Source organism: Lissotriton vulgaris, chromosome 2_1 (assembly GCF_964263255.1).
Source record: "Lissotriton vulgaris chromosome 2_1, aLisVul1.2, whole genome shotgun sequence".
Lineage (NCBI taxonomy): Eukaryota > Metazoa > Chordata > Amphibia > Caudata > Salamandridae > Lissotriton > Lissotriton vulgaris.
Genome location: NC_141687.1, coordinates 1,289,125,560 through 1,289,144,635, shown reverse-complemented (window position 1 = coordinate 1,289,144,635; position 19,076 = coordinate 1,289,125,560). Strand labels below are relative to the sequence as shown.

General features: G+C 49.8%; 1 protein-coding gene across 1 annotated transcript in view; it reads right to left on the bottom strand.

Annotated features, from left to right (window-relative positions):
* The window catches only part of LOC147732519 (carotenoid-cleaving dioxygenase, mitochondrial-like), an 816,482-nt gene that overhangs the window by 141,124 nt on the left and 656,282 nt on the right, over positions 1–19,076 (bottom strand). Inside the window, exon 8 of the mRNA XM_086958818.1 lies at positions 12,029–12,196. Coding sequence (XP_086814944.1) covers positions 12,029–12,196 — 168 coding nt within the window. The remainder of the gene's footprint in view (positions 1–12,028; positions 12,197–19,076) is intronic.

The following is a 19,076-nucleotide window of genomic DNA, read 5'->3' as shown; positions in this document are numbered from 1 at the left end:
GATCCCCTACTCTGTGGGAACTATAGCCCCATTTCTCTCCTGAATGAGGACATGTAGATACTTGCTGGTGTCCTTGCAGGTCGTTTCTGAAAGGTGATCCTGTCCTTTATCCACCATAAGCAGGTGGGGTTCGTTACTGGCGGTTCCTCCAGGAATGACCTCTGTACTCTTGCCCATACCCTATTGTCGGCCAAGGACCTACAGGACGAGGCCCTCCTACTCAATGCTGAATAGCTGTTCAGCAGAATTGAGTGAGGGTACCATTCTGCGGCCCTCTGATAGTTTGGCCTGGGGAAGGGATTCATAACCAAAGTCTGCTGGCTTAATGACTTACCTACTGCCCAAGTTAAATGTGAAGGGTTTTCTTGGACCCATTCCCAATCCAGAGGGGGACCCGGCAGGGCTGCCCACTATCGCCCCTGTTGCTACTTCTTGCATGGAATCACTTGCGGCCTCTCTTAGTCAATACCCGCACCATATCAGCATCCCCATCCCAGGTGGGACATCAATCATGAATCTTTGCGTAGATGATGTATTACTTACCTTCTCAGATCTCCCTCACTCCCTCCCGGCCCTCATGGAAATCTTCCCTGGCTTTGCAGCGCTCTTGGGCTACCGGGTCAACTGGGACAAAAGTAAGGCACTCCCAGTGCACCAGTGCGGTAATGTCTGCCTACCCCTTCCAATGGAAGTCCTCGCGCCTTAAGTATCTGTGAGTCTGTGTAAACAGAGGTTTGGACCTAATAGTGGCAGACAACCTCGATCAGTAGTAAACAACAAAAGGAGGGACTAGGAGCTCATAAAGTCCAGCATACACTCTCCTGTGACTTCACTAGTACAACAGGTATGCAGTTCCTATCAAGAAAAGAAGAGGAAAGCAAGGAATAAATGGTTGGGGGATGCTGAGGTACCAGATCGGAGAATCTGATTGCTCAGGGGCAATGTCCCTCGCACACTGGGGTGTCATGCAAGATCCCCTTGTTGTGATTAAAAGAAGTGGCTATAAATGGACATATTGATCCTAATCTAGTTCAAATATCAAGTCTGGTCAACATGTTTCTTGCCAATTACTGTAAAAAAAGATCACGGAAATTCCTCAGGACTGGGGCCTAATTTACAGAGCGTCGGGATGCCTTAGATCAATGTGTATATATAAAAAATCATCCAGACGCAATCACAAAGTTGTGTACTGATACCTTATTGAAGGAAGCCGACCTGAAATACAAGGAGAAAATAGACTCCTGCATTCAATATTCTCTGCCAAAAGCATCCAGTCACACAGAGTTTGTGCCCAGCTAGTGCAACCCATTATGTATAGAGGGTAAGTGCCATTCTAAGAATAGTTGACACCAAAAACATGCGTGGGGTTCAACTTGGATACAATAATCCCTGCTGAAATATCACTGTGCATAATAGTTATGCACAAACACGCCGAGGGCTTACCGGCGTTTTCCTGTGGTCGCTGTTGCTACTGCTGTAGCCGTTTTTTCTAACAACTAGCCGCACCCGCTCCGCGGGTGCCGCGTCGCAGTTCTGGGCTTGAGTGGCTGTTGGGAGCACGTTTGCTCACAGCCTACTGGAGGACTCGAGGGAGCAGGGATCCAGCTCGCACCATCAGCGCCGCTGCAGGGACTCTCCTAACCAGGAGCCCCTGCTTCCCGGCACACCTGCTGACCTGTTGCCCCTCCCACCCCTCGCTCAGAGGGTGAAAAGCAGCGGAACTCCTCACTCCAGTGGGACACAAACACGCCGAGGGCTTACCGGCGTTTTCCTGTGGTCGCTGTTGCTACTGCTGTAGCCGTTTTTTGTAACAACTAGCCGCACCCGCTCCGCGGGTGCCGCGTCGCAGTTCTGGGCTTGAGTGGCTGTTGGGAGCACGTTTGCTCACAGCCTACTGGAGGACTCGAGGGAGCAGGGATCCAGCTCGCACCATCAGCGCCGCTGCAGGGACTCTCCTAACCAGGAGCCCCTGCTTCCCGGCACACCTGCTGACCTGTTGCCCCTCCCACCCCTCACTCAGAGGGTGAAAAGCAGCGGAACTCCTCACTCCAGTGGGACACAAACACGCCGAGGGCTTACCGGCGTTTTCCTGTGGTCGCTGTTGCTACTGCTGTAGCCGTTTTTTCTAACAACTAGCCGCACCCGCTCCGGGGGTGCCGCGTCGCAGTTCTGGGCTTGAGTGGCTGTTGGGAGCACGTTTGCTCACAGCCTACTGGAGGACTCGAGGGAGCAGGGATCCAGCTCGCACCATCAGCGCCGCTGCAGGGACTCTCCTAACCAGGAGCCCCTGCTTCCCGGCACACCTGCTGACCTGTTGCCCCTCCCACCCCTCGCTTCACGCCCCCATAAAGGGACGCCCCTTCCCCGCTGTGCGGGAGCACGCGGGAGCATCGCGGGAGAAGCCCGGGACAAGGGCGGGACCATCTTTGGCCATCAGGGGCCAGAAGAGGCCGGGCCGGGCCATATCTCTTGGCTCAGCTAAGCGGGCACGGGAATTACGGGAGCATGGCCACAGGCACTAGAGCAAGCAAATCTAGGAAAGCTGCGGGAGACGTAGTCATAGGTACAATGGATCAATTTATAACTCGGGCTGTCTCCATTGTAGAAAAGGAGATAATCCTAGCCGAACGAAGACTATCCCGGGACTCCAAGGGCCTATCACACAAGCGCTCATCCCTGGGCGCCCTTGCCCTAGCCCCTAGTCCTGTAAATGTACCAACTACACCATTGGTGGTAATTGACTCTCCGGATATTGACGAGAGGGTGAGTCGGATCAGGGCAAGCCTAGAAAGGGTATCGACCATTGCACTAGACATTGCTCACGACTCAACACACCCAAATCCACCTGATCCAACTGATCCTTTGCTGGGGGCCCAAAACTATGAACTTGATCGCGAGATCAATAATGCCCAAAGTCCTTCTGTCACGCCCAACGAAGCTTTAAACCCTCCCCCCATAGCCGCACCTATTGAAGCTAGTACCTCCCTAGTAGCGGCTTCAGAAACTACTCCATCAGGGAAACCAACACCAGGACTAGCTGCACACAGGAAGAGAAAGCGTCCTGTTAGCCCTCGCAGGGGGGGCTCTCAAAAGCCACACAGTAAAGTAAGTAGGCACAATGTGACCAAAGGGGGTACCTCCTCAAACCACATTCTACACCCAAAAACCACTACCATCCACACTAGAGTTACTTTACCCAAGGGTCCTGTTTGCCCGCTAGGCATATCAGGCCCGTCAGCGTCTTTTAGCACCACCCCAGTTCCCCAGGCTGTGCACACTGACATCGCCACCCCACCCTTAGATGTTGAGAGCATAATCAGGTCTGTGGTGACGCCCCTTGCAGATAAGATCGACAGTCTCACACGAAAGTTAGCCACCCTTGAGCAATCAATGTTGGATAACTTTTACGCTGTGAAATCACTGGTTAAATTTCACTCCAAGATGCAGGGCGAAGACAATGGAGGGTCAAGGAGTGGTGCTGTTACCTTAGTACCCTCGGAGCCAATGTCTCGCCAAAAAGTGCCTGTACTTGGGGAGGCCCCACAGACACTACAACCTAACATTGGAACCAGCCCCGCTCCACAAACCCCTAATCTTAGACCCAGTTCGGGCCCCCAAAGGAAAAAACCCAATACTCAAGCGCCAAAGGCCCCCAAGGTTAACTTTGCTCCCAATCCTGAGTCTATAGCGTCAACCTCTAAAGTATCAGGAAATGCGCCAACCACACCGAATGGAAATATAACTCCATCCATTCCCATTTCTGGCAGTCAGGCTGCGCCTAAACCCTTAGCTAAATCTCCAGCTAAATTATCATCAGGCAGGGCAAAAACATACACACCCAATGCTAGCCTCCCCCCTGGGTGCAAACCATATGTGGTAATCCTCACGGGGGTCCCGGAGCTTGAAGAGGGTTCTTGTGAGTTGTATTCTGATCTCAAACACAAGACCCTCTCCTGGCTTAAAGCAAATAGACCCCTCCCAGGGCATATTGATGGCAGAATAGCCTATGTTCGTCGTGTGGGGTGGATTGGCAATAGACGCAAGGATTTAACTGGGGACTGCGTGCTGGTTAATTTCAGCGATCCTAGAGCAGCAGGTATGATCTGCAGCCAGCAGTCGCTTCACAACTTCTGCGACATACAAACCAGGGACCTGGGGTACTTCTATCGTCCCCCCCCGTCACCTGGGTTTAAGAAGTTTTTGCCGGATGGGGGTAGAGGCGCATGGTACCCCCATTATCCAACCTTGGATGTTAGAGCTAGGGCATGGACGCCGACCCAAGCGGCCCCACCCCAGGGATGGGGTTGGTGACTTGGCGATCAAGTGGTATTAAACGCCCCCTCACCTAAGGTTATTGTACCATGCACAGCTGGGAGGGTCTCCCCGATATTAGTTAATCCCCCTGCGCCCCAACCCACGCCCACCTCCCTCACCCCCTCTCCCTTAGGCTGTCGGACTGAGTTTACTGAGTCCATGGAAGGAGTAGAAATCTCGGGGGCCCCGGGTGGGGAAGCTGGATGTGCTGGGTCTCCGATTCGCCCTACCCTGAAGGTTATCAGCTGGAATGTGGCAGGCTTAAATAATAAGTTGGATGCCCCGGATTGGGTGGCGCTCACTGAGCCCCACGCAGTCTGCGCATTCCAAGAAACGTGGTGTGTGGAACCAAGGCACAGAGTAGGATATGCTACCTTCTCTGTCCCGGCAGGTATCCCAGTATCAGGAAGAGGGCGTCCATTTGGAGGTCTCCTAGTCTGGGTCGACATATCACTCGGATGGGATCCCCAAAAAACACCAGATTTGATGTGGCTCACAGTAAAATGCCCAAATAAAGTTGAGAAGCTGGAGATTTTTAATATTTACACACGAGGGGTTTCAGGGAGGGCCTCGTCACCAACCCTCATGGCTCTGGAAGCAGCCTTGGGGGAGTGCCGTGGAGACTCTCTAATTTTGGTGATGGGGGACTTTAACTGCACATTCGAGCCCTTGATGGCCGATGAATCCTTGGACCTGCATGACGAAGATTCAAGGAGAGGCGTTCCGTCCCTTGATCTTCCAATTGTCAAAAGATGGACTCCTAAAATCGTCCAATTGAATTCCCTCACACTAGAGTATGGCTTGAGAGCAGCCAACGGGAGAACACGGTCAGACCTAGAGGGGGCACACACGTATAATAGGGTGGGTCACTCATCTAGGATAGATTATATCCTTTTAAACTTTCCTTTGTGGGCCTACATGGAGGACATGATAGTTCTGCCTTCCTTGGAAAGTGATCACAATGCACTTTCATTATCCCTAATACACTGGTGGAGGGACAGCGGCTCATTTCTTGGAGCTCCTGACGCATCTGAGCAGAGGTCATCGGGGGGGGTGGTCCCCTCAAATTGCCTCAGACGTTTAAAATGGGACAAAGTGGCTATTGATGAAGAAAAACTATCCAGCATCAGAGCCGTTATTGTTGCAGCTTCTGAAATATTGGAAAGTCATCCTCCCAGCCCGCACAAGATTTCAGCTATGTTTAGCGAGGTTTCGACATCGATAGGGGACTTGTTCATGGTTAAACTAAACACCAAGGGAAACAAAAATCATGAGATGCGACAGGGTAAATCAGGCTGGTACTCATCGGCGTGCCGTGCTGGAAAGAGAGCTCTAATCTTGGCAGTAAAGAGTGGTGATGCATCAGCAATAGCTGCCAAACGCAAGTCCTACAAATCTGTATTAAAGGCAGCCAGGAGAGACTGGGAAGATGCCTTCTGGCAGGAACTTCGTGCAGCTAGCGCAGAAAAAAATGCAAAAGGTTTTTGGGACTTGTTACGAAAGAAACACAGACCTTTGGACACTGTCATTACATGCAATATAACCGAAGATCTGTGGTACTCACACTTCTCAAAACTGTATACAGCATCTGCTGTAGAAGCGATGGACTTTCCACTACCTCAGATCCATCAAGGTGATGGCAGCTATGAGGAGAGCTTATTCTCCAAGAAAGAGGCTGAAACTGCCATAAAATCTCTGGTCCCCCGCAAAGCAGCTGGACCCGATGGCCTTCCTGGCGACCTTCTCCGCATGGACATGAGCGAATGGGGTACGTTAATTGCATCGCTACTGAACGCAGCTATGGCAGGCGCCCCCCTCCCTGCTTCTTGGATGGCAGCCGAGGTGGTCCCCCTGCACAAGAAAGGCTCAAGAGACGACCCAGCTAATTATAGACCGATTAGCTTAATAGATTGTTCCCAAAAAGTGGCGGGTAAGGTCCTCTTATCTAGGGTCCAGCAGTGGGCAGACGAAAATAAGATACTCTCGGACTTTCAGGCTGGGTTCAGAGCCGGGACAGGGACAATAGAACAATCGCTAAGGCTGCTCATGATCCACTGGAAGGTCGCCCCGATTGGGAAGGGTACCTTATATCTGGCCTTCATCGACCTCCGGACGGCTTTTGATTTGGTGCCTAGAAACAACTTGTGGAAGGTGCTGTGTGACCTCGGTATGCCACCCTACTTGCTCCATCTGATCATGAGGTTCCATGAAAATAACTACGCCCAAATACGCTGGGGGCCAAATGGACAAAAGACCTCAAGAATAGAGGTGAATAGAGGTGTGCGGCAAGGCTGCGTACTTGCCCCAACCCTATTCTCCCTATATGTAAATGGGGTGGTGGACTTCTTGACCCAGATACCAGCAGATGCGCCCCGTCTGGCAGGTCGCTTAATCCCTACCTTGCTCTTTGCTGACGATACTTTACTTTTGTCAAAATCTCCAATGGGCCTCCAGCAGCTTCTCTCCGGATTTGACAACTTCTGCAAGCAGAGAGGTCTCTGTATCAATACAGACAAAACTAAGTATCTCATTCTGAACCCCCCACAAAAGCTCGGCCCCCCTCCAACATTGGGGCCCGTTGCACTGGAAAGAACCAAGATGTTTGACTACCTGGGCATCCGCTTGGTGGACTCTATGAAATGGGACTGTCATTTGACTAAAATGTTGTTGAGCCTGAAAAGAGTGACTGGGGCCCTGTTGAAAGAGCAGAGAGCAGCATCTACAAGACCAATAACGGCAGTAATGGACATTTACTCGGCCAGAGGAGTGAGTGCAGCACTTTATGGGGCAGAGCTCTGGGGGATGTCAAACATGAAAGAGCTAACCCGAGCCGAGAATGCCTTCCTGAGAAGCCTAATGTCTCTCGGTCCTTCTGTCCCTATTCTACCCTTGCAACTGGACATGGGCTGCCGGGCGATTGAAGATCAAGCAAAATTACGCCCCCTGCTACTGTGGGCCCGCATCTGGAGAGTGCCAGAGCTCTCAAGCTACGCGGATGGCCTACGGGAGATAATTAATTCCACAGGTTGGGCAAAAATAAAATGGCTAAGGGACATTAAGGCTCTACTCGCCAATCTGGGGCTGGAAGAAGCATGGCACCAACAGTCAGCCCCGCCTAAATCCATGTTAAAACAACTCTATTGGTCATGGGTGACAAACAAAAGAAACTCTTCCTCAACGACTTGTAAGTCCACCAGAAACTTTGTGGAGTTTAAAGATGTCCCCATCAGAGAATTGTATCTGGACATTATTTCTGCCCCATGGGATAGATCCCTGTATTTCAAATTTAGAGTAGGTCTTCTCCCTGTAATGGAGCTCACATGCCACTGGAAAATTCCATACCAGACTGCGCCATGGTGTCCATTCTGCCCTCAGCGCCGTGAATCTGTCCCCCATCTGTTATTCGAGTGCCCTGCCTACAAGGTTCCTCGCACGAAATGGATTAAACCAATGTGTCTCACCTTGGGCACCAGACATTGTAATGTGGCACTACGAATTTTACTTACAGACACTCGCTCATTCTTCGCATGCGCCACCTCGAAGTACCTAGGTTGGGCATGGCGAATACGGTCAAAAAGACTTAGGCAAATTGTTTAATCATGATTTTAACATATGGTCCGTTTCTGGCCTATTTCTTTTTTAGCTAACTTAAATAAATTCCCCCTTCAGAAATCGTAGAAAAAAACGTTGAGTCTTAGTATATTAAGGGTTTTTTATGCTTTTTATCTAGTAATGTTTTAATTGAATTTACCATGTATGTACGCTTTTTAAGATATTTTTTATGTCGAAATAAAGCCTATTTGACTTGACTTGATAATAGTTATGCTGGATTAAAATGAAAGCAGAAGACAAGACACACAGAAATATGTAAACCACTCAGTGCAGTATGCCCACATGGCAAAACAACAGGGGACAGAATTATCACACAGACAAGTAACTTACCCTACTTCTGTAAGCTACATATTAGATCAGGTATGGCAGAGACCATGCCTATTAGCACTTTTTGAGCCTGTAGGAAAATATCAAAGTACATTTTTTTCTGTTACCGAAGGAATACGGATCAAAAATTGAAGGGAACCCTCTAAACACAGCTGTACTCATGGATACAGAGGAGCACTCAGTCTCCACGACCTGTCTCTGCCACCGAGGGAGTCGGTGGCTAGATCAGGGGTGATCTATTTAAGCGGAAAGTGCGACCCGCAAGTGCCTGCTAGTGTGTGCCGGCAGGAGGGGTAGGAGCTTGGGAATAAGTTGCACTCGCCCAGCGTCCTCGCCATATTGTGGAAAAGAACGCATAAGCGTGCCAGAGTTTGTCGGCATAGAGAACTATAATTTTACGGCCTGACTTATAAATCCTACAGTGGCACCATCTTGAAACAGGGCCAACCCTGATCAGAACGAAGTAAACTGCCTTCTCAGTGGGAGAGTAAAATAAATGCCTCCGTGTCTAAGGAAACAGGGAGGACCGAGATAGACATGTCAACCGCCAAATATTAATAACCAGGGGCGGTGGTGAAAAACCAGCAACTATGCCGCAACAGGGTGCTGCACCGTCAACAAAGGTTAGGCCGCCATTTGTAACCGGGCGTTGAGCCAACTTACTCTCCAAACCCTGAAAAACACCACCCCTGAATTTTAATGACCAGGGGTGGCGATATAAACCAGCACCGGTTGCACTGTCAAAAAAAGGTGCAAGTGCCATTCTTAAAGGTGTCATAAGCCAACATACTCCCTGGCCCCTGAAATACACCATGTGGGCAAGACATAAAACAAATAGTGAGAGGTCAGTCCATATACAATATGTGGCCCAAGGTGGGATTTATTTACAGATGACCTTCTTTTCCACAGGTACTAAGGGGGAATCCCTAAACTTGGTCTTTTCACATCAATTCTGTGGTGTGTCAATAGCTCAGCCTTCCAACTGGACTGAACACAGCCCTCTGTAAGTCAAGTGAAAGTACAGACTGGTTAAGTTATCAACTCACTCCACAGGATATCGTCTTTAAGACCTAACCTATGTGTTGCCAAACAAAAAATCCAGTACTTTTCCGTTTTAAACCCGGCGTCCTTGTTAATCTGGGATGTGTCTCTAGGACTGTCCACTGTATGTCACTGGCAGTGTAGTTCACATTCAGATTGCGGGTGCTCATTATTGTGGTCAATTATTTTACATCGTATGCCACTCCGATGTTCCATGTTCCTTGTGTTTACCCCCTGAGTGATCATTCCAATGTATATTTTTTTTACATGGGCAGGCGATCATATATAATTCAATTTTTGGAGTTGCAATTAGAGTAGGTCATCTGTGTCCAAGTGAATGGAGGATCAAACCCACTTTTTTTTTTAAATTACAGTAAATGCACGCACCTCACATGATTCACACGGAAAATGTCCCCTAACAGGTGGTAGGTCCCATAAAGACCATTGTATCTGGGTGATTGTCACATGTGGCCTAGTATGCACTGTTACATATTTTATTTCACTTGTGCGTTTATAGGCAAAACGTGGGGTGGGAAAGCTCAAGGAACCTGTCTGTAGCAAAGACCAATGTTTTCTTATGATATTTTATATTTTGTTGGATTTTAGTGTAAAAGTAGTGGCACTTGTCAGGAAGTCTTCCTCTGTGCGGGTATGTGGTTCTAAGAGGGCTGTCCTATTATTGTTTTGTGCCCTTTTACATGCCATTTTGAAGCAATGGGAAGAGTAGAGTCGGGCTTCCAGATTGGATGAAAGGTTCTGAGATTTCAGTTCAGCTGTCCCTCAGGGCCTTCAGATGATGACTATCATATTGGAGCAGACTGTTGCAATCTGTTTTTTTTTTTTACAGATTGTGGTATGCAGCTGACCTTCTCTAAGGAAATCAGAAGGTCGAGAAAAGGGAGGGCCTCAGCTGACACATTTTTGGTAAACTTCAGGAATGGGTTCAAGATATTAACACATTCACAAAAAGTAGTACATGAGTCCTAATTCCCCAGCCAGAAAATCAGTATATCGGCGATATAGCAACGCCACAGAAGGATATGTCTGGAAAAGGGGTTATTACTGCAGAGAATGTTCTCTTTTTCAAAATAATCCCCGTACAAACAAACAGGCCAGACTCCGCGCAAATGTACTGCTCATAGTTGTTCCTTGGGTCTGGTGATACAACTGGTCCTTGTACTAAAATTAATTTTCCTTGAGGGCAACTGTGGCATATCCTTTATCCCTTGCTGGGATGTATGAAGCTGGATTTTGAGAAGTGGTCCAACCTCAGACTCATGTTTTGGGTGAGGGTGCAAGAAATGAGAATGGTGACGCTGCCAAGTTATACCTATATCCTCGGTATGCTGCCATTATTGGTCCCTCTCTCCTTACTTCACTCCGTGGACCGGAGTATACGTTCTTTCGTCTGGGGAGCCTCCCACCCCTGCTTAGCCAGCGCCAAACTCCTGTCCCACCGCTCATGTGGGGGGTTGGGTTTTCCCTTGGTTGAGCACTAATCTTTAGCCCTTTACTTACCAGAGCTTGCTTACATGCTTCCCGGGACGCTGGACCCACCGCAGTGGGTGTTAGCAGAGTGTGCACTGCTGAATAGCCTGCAGGGATTGCACCCACTCTACAAGGGTGGCTCGCGCATTTCGGGCACCACCAACCCGATGTTGTAAGCCACAGTAAAATCATGGTGACGGGCCCACCACCTCTTTGGGGTGGACCCCTTTCTTCATGACCACGCACCACTGTGGGGCAACTCTAGCCTACGCATAGGTGGTGAGATTTTGAACTGGAAGAAGTAGCGCTCAGGGGACATCAGCAGTCTCCATCACATCCTCAACCAGGGTGCCCTCAAATCCATTGTGACACTCCAAGAGGAATTCCGCCTTTCCCCCTCCCCTACCCCCAGTCCTGGTGATTCGTGCAGCTACGGCACTGCCTCAATCGCCGCCTGGGTAAGTGACCCTGGGAACCTCAATCCTTTCCTTTGGTCTCCTATGTTAGGATGTGGGGACACTTTTGCAGTGTGATGTCCGGCTTCAATAGCCTCTTAAGCCGCCATATTTTTCCCTGCCCTTCGTCAATAGCCTCTGCACCACATGGCAAACCAGACTCCAGAAGGAATATGAACAGGAGAATTGGGCTGAACTCCTAAAGGTATTTGATTGCGGGACACGAGAGACGTGATTAAAGTTTTGCCTTTTTAAATCACTGCATGACAGAACCCGAAAAAACCAAGTTTCTCTTGGGTAGTAACATGCATGCAACTACATTTAAATTTAGTATGAAGGTTTTAGACATTTCTAAATGGAAGCGCCATGATGCGATATCAGCAAGGCCCAATATTGCAGAGCAAAATATAAGGTGGAAGAAATGACTTCTAAATTAATTTCTGTTCTACAACTGCTGAGGCACAAAGAAGCCAGACCATGAATACATTTTTAACAAAGCAGATCAATTCACTCAAAAGTCCATGAACATTTACCCCAATTTGATATTTTTCAATTCCACAGAAAATAATTATTATTCCATTGTGACAAATTACTATCAGTCAATTTGGTGGCATGGAGTAATCCAGCATTGTTATTTTGCCAAAAGACAACTGTGTTTTTTTGGGCATAATATTACTTCCACGCCAAAATATAAATCATTGCCTGAGAGAAGTTTGTTTTTTGCAAACAATGGCTATGCTGATGCTCCAAAAGACTTTATGGTATAAATGAAGACATACAGAACAGCTTACCTCATCTAAGCCTTCTCCTTGTTTCCTCAGGTTCTGCAGTGTGTAGATCTTAACATCGTCACCACTATCTTGGCAGCAGAGGTCGAAAACGATGCAGCCCTGATCCTCGAAGGCATTGATCTGATGAAAGGTTGCAAATGCCTTTGCCAAGTACTTGACAGGCAGAATCTGAAAAAGCCAGACAAACGCCATGTTGTTTTCTGATTGCATGATCATGCACGCAGTGGTCAATGAAGAATTTTCGCAGACCTCCCATCTCCATGGAGGAAGAGGTGGTAGGAATGCCAATCTTTAGGACAAAGGAAGTGAGTACAGTTTTTGTACTGCTGACACTGTGAGTTAAACTCATTTTAAACATAAATGTAGTTTTTTTTAAAGTGTTCATGCTATGCACTGTCTTCAGAGTGCTTGAAAGTGTTGTCTTCTCTAGCACTTCTAGTTTCCTTACATTGCTCGCTGCTGCATCATACCCGCCAAGATGGGGGAAAGTTACCTTGGTAGCCATGCTCATTCAATAATTGGCCTCTCTATTGATCATGCAAATAAAAGTCCGTTTTTATTTAATGTAAATGAAGACTCTGTGTTGCAGGGGGCATCTACCAACTTGGATATTGACCCACACCGCCAGATGACTTCACATAAGATGCCCTGGACATGCAACACGGGGAAAACCTCAATACTTCTGCCCAATAACAGATGCAAATGTTACTTAAATGTGAATTTTTCTGTAACACAAGGCATAGCCAACGAGCCACCCTATCCACTGGAAACAAATTCCCTAGTTCCTTCAAAATGTACCAGTTTGGGGGATGTAAATTATTCTACATGAATTTCACGACAGAGACAGGTATCCCTGGGTGTTCATTCATCGCATCTTTATTTTTTTTTTTCTTTGTCCTCATTTCACCTTAAGCATCTGCAAATTCGCATAGGAAAGTCCACCTTCCAAACTGGGCGCCCTGGGTCTATGCCCTTGCATTCGCTTTTTAGGCCAACCAGGCCTGCTTCTTTTATGCGAGGCTTGGTGTAATCATTGGACAATGTACACTTAAACTAACCTCATTTCAGAACCCCAAGTGATTAATGGCCCGCCGATGTTCCCCTCCCCTTGGTCCAATCTCGCCATGCACAATACTGCTCTTAACCAGGTCTCATATTGCGGTGGCTCAGGATCTTTCCACAGCCTGCAGATCTCTCTACGGGCTACTAATATCAAACACAGGAATAAACCAGTCAACTTATTAGATAATTGGTATATAGGATTATTCTCGATGCCAAATATAACCAATGTCGGATTAAGATTAATCCTAACGGGAGGAGGAGCTTCGCGCGGTTTCAAGATGGACGCGTGAGCAAAGGGATCCTGAGACCCTCTTCGCCTCCCGCGTCTATCCTGCCACAAATCCTGATTTGAACGACGGGTACTTATTGCTTATGCCCTTGTGATCCTGAGAACTTTTTTCGGAAATCAAATCAGACGCCGAGAACCGGACTTGCTGAATCCTGAAGTTTGCGGCCTACATTGTAGACCATCCCCGGACTTGAGTCCCCGAGGTACCCAGGTGGCAATTCAACAACAACGGCCAATGTGACACGCCCACAGCCCCTGTGGTACTTTCGGTTTCGCTTTGGGTCATTGTTGACTGCGCTCTACGGCCACCCCATTCGACTTCTCGTTCCTGCGACAGATCCTACGCTTGCTTTGGATCTTAGCCCTTTTGCCCTTGAGGACCATCGAGAGCGGGATCATTTTGACCAGATCCCACCGGCTCTGTGGGAGTTCATCGCCCACTATGGTGGGCAAAGCAGATGCCGAGAAGCGGAACACCAAGGGCACGCATCGCGGTGGTGTTATTCAAACCCAGACCATAGAGCGCTACACTTGCCCAAAAGGGTCCCCAGGTGGAGCGAGCAAGGCTCTCGAGGGAACCGGAGATGGTACTCCTTCAACGGAGGAGCCGACACTGAAGGACATCATGGGCGCCATCACCAGTGTTCGGACGGCTATGGCCAACAATATGAAACCCTCGCTGCGAAGATCGACACGGTGGCGATCGAGGTTAACCTCATTAGGCCAGACCTGGGTAAGACGAATGAACGGGTCAAGTCCCTGGACATTAAAACTGCAAGCTTGACCGCTGATGTCTCGGACCTCCAGGCTGAGGTTCGCACTCTCCGTACCTCCAACGACCAGTTTGCCCGCCGGCTGGAGGATTTCAAGAGCCGGGCCAGGCGCAATAACGTCCGCATCGTGGGGGTTCCGGAGAACTCTGTGGATGTATCCACGGACCTTCTGGTGGAGGATCTGGTCCTGAAACATCTTGTGCCTAAGGGCCTCAGCAACTTTTTTACTGTGGAGCGAGCACATAGAGTTCCTGGTGGGAAGCCCAAGCTGGGGGCCGCACCAAGGCCTATCATCGCCAGGATCTTTAATTTTCGGGACCGGGACGCTATCCTGCAAGCTTCACGTACTACAGGTCCCACTAAATTTGACAATGCCTCAGTTAGTTTCTATCCAGACTTCACCCAGGCGGTGCAGAAGCAACACATGGGTTTCACCGGGGTGAAGAGACGGCTTAGAGATATGGGACTGAAGTATGCCATGCTTTTTCCAGCCCGACTGAGGATCGAGTATGAGGAGCGGGCGTTTTTCTTTGATCGCCCCGAAGTGGTCAGTGACTGGTTGGACACATTGCCATCAAACCGCACCAGCAGCGAGGGCTCGAGAGATGCCGAGGGGGGCCTGGCTGAACAGGAGTAGTGAGTCTACGTCGGCGGGCCGGTTACTACGAACTTATAGCAGTGGCTTTATGATAGACTTGCTTTATAATGTGGATACCCGGGGGTGGGGGGAATCGGGCCTCTTCTTCCTCCTCTGGGGACTTTCTCTCTCTTCTTGTAGGTTAGTTTAATGGGGCGACAGGCACACTGCAAGTTGGGGTGGCTTTCTGGTCTAACGCAGGGGTGCAGGGTGGGGGGGGGGTGTTTTTCAGGGTTCCTTGGGGGTGGTGGGGGGGTCTTTTCCTTTTTGTTTTGTTCGAGGCTGCGCTATGTTCTGTCTTTTATCCTGTGTGCTTGTTCCCGGGCGGGGGGGGGGCTGGGTGCCCAATGCGGGGATGGGGGGGGGGGGGAGCTTAGGGTGCTGAGTTGGAACGTTAACGGTCTTGGTGATAGGATAAAGCGGGGAATTGTATTGCAATACTTGAAACGCGGTGCCCCAGACGTGATTCTACTCCAGGAGACGCACTTGGTTGGAAATACATGCCACGCACTGAATAGACGGGGCTACCGTCTGGTGGCCCACTCAGGGTTTACCTCCGGGTCGAGAGGGGTGGGGGTCCTGGTAAGAACTTCCCTCCCCCTGGAGATAGATGACGTAGTGTTGGAAGACAGGGGCCGCTATGCGGCTATTACGGGTCGGTGGGAAGGGAAAACGATCTCCATTTTGTCTGTATATGTCCCCCCTGGCCTGCAGGCTACCACATTTGCTGATTTGGGTGATGTGATCCTGGGGCTTCCTGACGGCATACTGGTAGTGGGTGGCGATTTTAATTCTGCAGTTAGTGGGGATGAAGACCGTAGCCCCCCAAGAGCCCTGTCTGCGGCACAGCTTTGGCTCGGGAAGCTCCTTGACACGCTTGGCCTAGTCGATTGTCTGAGGCAACTGCACCCTGGACAGCTCCAGTATACTTTCTATTCGGGAGCCCATGGGAGTCTCTCGAGATTGGATTATATTCTTGTACTGGCAGCACAGATGGTTTCTGTACGGGAAATTAGGAATTTGGCCAGGGGTATCTCTGACCACTCTCCGCTTTGGCTTACAGTTGACATACAGTTGGGTGCCGAGGGCCGGATCGCTCCGATCAACCCCTGGCACCTTCGTAATCCTAAGATCAGGTCGGAAGTGGTGAAGTGTATGGACTACTACTTCGCTGAGAATGAGGGATCAGTATCCTCCCCTGTTACATTGTGGGAGGCTTATAAACCAGTAATTCGTGGTCAAGTTTTGTCCCTCATTGCCAGCGAAAGGAGGCGTAACAATGCTGCGGTGGTGGATCTGGAAAATGAAATCACTGACTTAAAAAGGCAGATGGAGTCCGGGGTCACTCCGGAGGTGGTGCATTCTCTGGCCCTGGAACAATCTGACTACAAGGCGCTGGTCACTGACGCGGCCAAGGCGATGCACCGTGAGCAACAGGGGCGTTTGTATGATGTTGGTGATAAGGCGGGAAAGTTGATTGCATGGTTGGACAAAAAGGATAGATTGAATCGGGTGGTGCCTGCTGTTGAAAGGATGGATGGTATGCGTGTCGTGGACCCGATTGATATATTCCAAGTTTTTGCCCAGCACTTTCAGGCGGTGTATGCGCCGGTCTCTGATAGGCCGGAAGAGGACTCGCATTTATTACTTCGGGATATCGCCTTGCCTAGCCTGTCGGATTCGGACAAGGAGCTTATGGAGGCGGATTTTTCCACCGATGAAGTAGCTCTCTCTATCCGTTCACTTCGCTCCAGGAAGGCCTCGGGCCCGAATGGGATACCAGTGGAATTATACAAACTATGCCCCGACAAAATGGCGCCGTATCTTCGTCGGATGTTCCTGTCATCGCGAGATCTCGGATCTCTTCCTCGAGATCAGAGATTGGCATCTATTGTGGTCATCCATAAAGATGGCAAGCCCCGTGATCATTGCTCATCGTACCGACCGATTTCGCTCTTGAATGTTGAGCCCAAAATTCTCGCAAAACATTTGGCAAATCGGCTGATTACGGTGATTGCTGACTTGATCCATCCGGACCAATCTGGATTTATACCCCACCGTAATACCGCGCTCAATCTGCGTCGCCTCGATGGCGTCTTAGCAAGGGCGGGGTCTCTTGGAGAGCCGGACATCTTGGTTTCTCTTGATGCCTCGATATTTGTGGGCTGCCCTTGCTAAGTTTGGTTTCGGCCCTAAATACATTGGGTGGATTAAGCTTTTGTATGAGCAGCCGCTGGCACAGGTGGTGGTTAATGGCAGGGCTTCGGAGCCCTTCACCCTCGGACGCGGAACGAGACAAGGGTGCCCCTTGTCACCGCTCCTCTTTGCGCTTGCGCTTGCCCTTGAGCCCCTGGCTGCATGGCTACGTTGGGAACCGTCGCTTAAGGGCATCCGATGGTCGCCTGACTTCGAGGACCGGATATCGCTCTATGCCGATGATATATTGTTGTATCTTACCTCTCCCCGTAAGTCGTTGGGTGTCCTGTTTGATGTGTTACGCTCCTTTAGGAGGAACTCCGGTTTGGTCATTAACTGGGCCAAGTCCTGTATTTATCCGCTCACGGACGATGTGCCTCTTCTTCCCCGCATTTGCCCGATACAGGTTTCTAGAGTTGGCTTTAAATACTTGGGGATCTACATTTCACTGGATCCTAAAGCCCGCTATGAGCGGAATTTGTTGCCTCCGCTCTCCCGGCTTCGGTCGGATGTTGCGGCGTGGTGTGGCTTGCCACTCTCCCCTTTGGGAAGGGCGGCCCTGTTCAAAATGATGTCTCTCCCCCGCTTCCTATATGCCATTCAAAATACACTTGATTTGGTACCTGCTAGCTATTTTCGAGAGATCGAGGGCTTGCAGAGGAAGTTGATGTGGGGTGGGCGACCGCGAAGCGCATTGGCGAAATTGACTTTGCCATGGTACGATGGAGGTATCGCATTGCCCGACATCAAACGCTATTACTGGGCCTCCCAGTTGAGTGCGGTGAACCATGCTATGTACGGCCCTGTCCCGAACCCTGCGTTTGAGATGAACAGATGGCAACTGCCCGGGGGGGATTACAATCGAGCGCTCTATTCTAGAGCCGACCGGAAACACCTCACAGGCCCTACTGCAGTTGCGGTGCGAGTCTGGGGAAGTGCGACCGCCGCCACGGGATGGACAGATAAACTGACGAAATCGACTCCTTTGTACGCCGCGGAAGCGCTAGGTGGCCTGTGGACGTCGAAGGGTTTTGACAGGTGGGATCTCATCGGTATCAGCAGGGTGGGCGACCTTTGGGCAAAGGGCAAAGTCAAGACCTTCGAGGTACTCCAGCGGGAATATAAACTGAGCGACAGGGAATATTACCGGTACCTTCAAGTCAGCCATGCGCTTAACTCGGTTTTCCCGGCTGGTACTACGATCCCGGAGTCCTCTCCTCTTGAGGATAGAGTGCTTCACGGATACGTCCCCGACAGCACCATATCTCTTATCTATAAGAAACTGATCAACGATCGCTCGGACCTCTTTCTACAATTGCGGAATGCTTGGACTAGTGACGGGCTAGAACTGGATGATGAAGACTGGCAGGCGGCGATATCTTACCCCAAAGAGGTCGCGATTCCGGCACGTCTTAGGCTGGTGCAACTTAAAATATTGCATCGGGTGTATGTCACGGGCCCACGACTGGTACATATGGGTTTCTCTGTGGATGGGTTGTGCAGGCGTGGATGTGGTATGTTGGCTACGTTTTTGCATATCCTCTGGGAATGTCCGGAGGTGGCGATGTTCTGGCGCCGAGTGCATGCGGTTATGGGTGAGGTGACGGGTGTTGTGTTATTGCCTGAGGCCAGACGCTGTCTGTTGAATGTTTGGGAGCCGAATGACTGTACTGTTGCTCAAACTCAATGGGTCACATTGGGTAATATGGTTGCTAAACGAGATATAGCCCAGTTGTGGGGTTCTCAGAGGCCGCCATCGCTCCTAACATGGAAAGAAAACATGGACTGGTCCATGTTCAGGGAAAAAACTGTATATGTCTCCCTTGGCAGACCTAAGAAATGGGGTAGGGTCTGGGGTCAATGGAATGCGTACCGTGGAGAGATTTGCACCCCCCCATTCACCGACATTCCAGATCCGCTTCTTCTCCCTTGACTGTGCGTTCCCAATACTTAGCTTTTGTCGACTACACTGTATCGCTTTGCCCCTGGGTCCCCCCCCTCCCCTCCCCAGTATTTCTCTTCCTTTATATTGTAGCATATTTTCCACCCACCTCCCACTGACATAAAGGGCAGCCAATCTATCGCACAGTA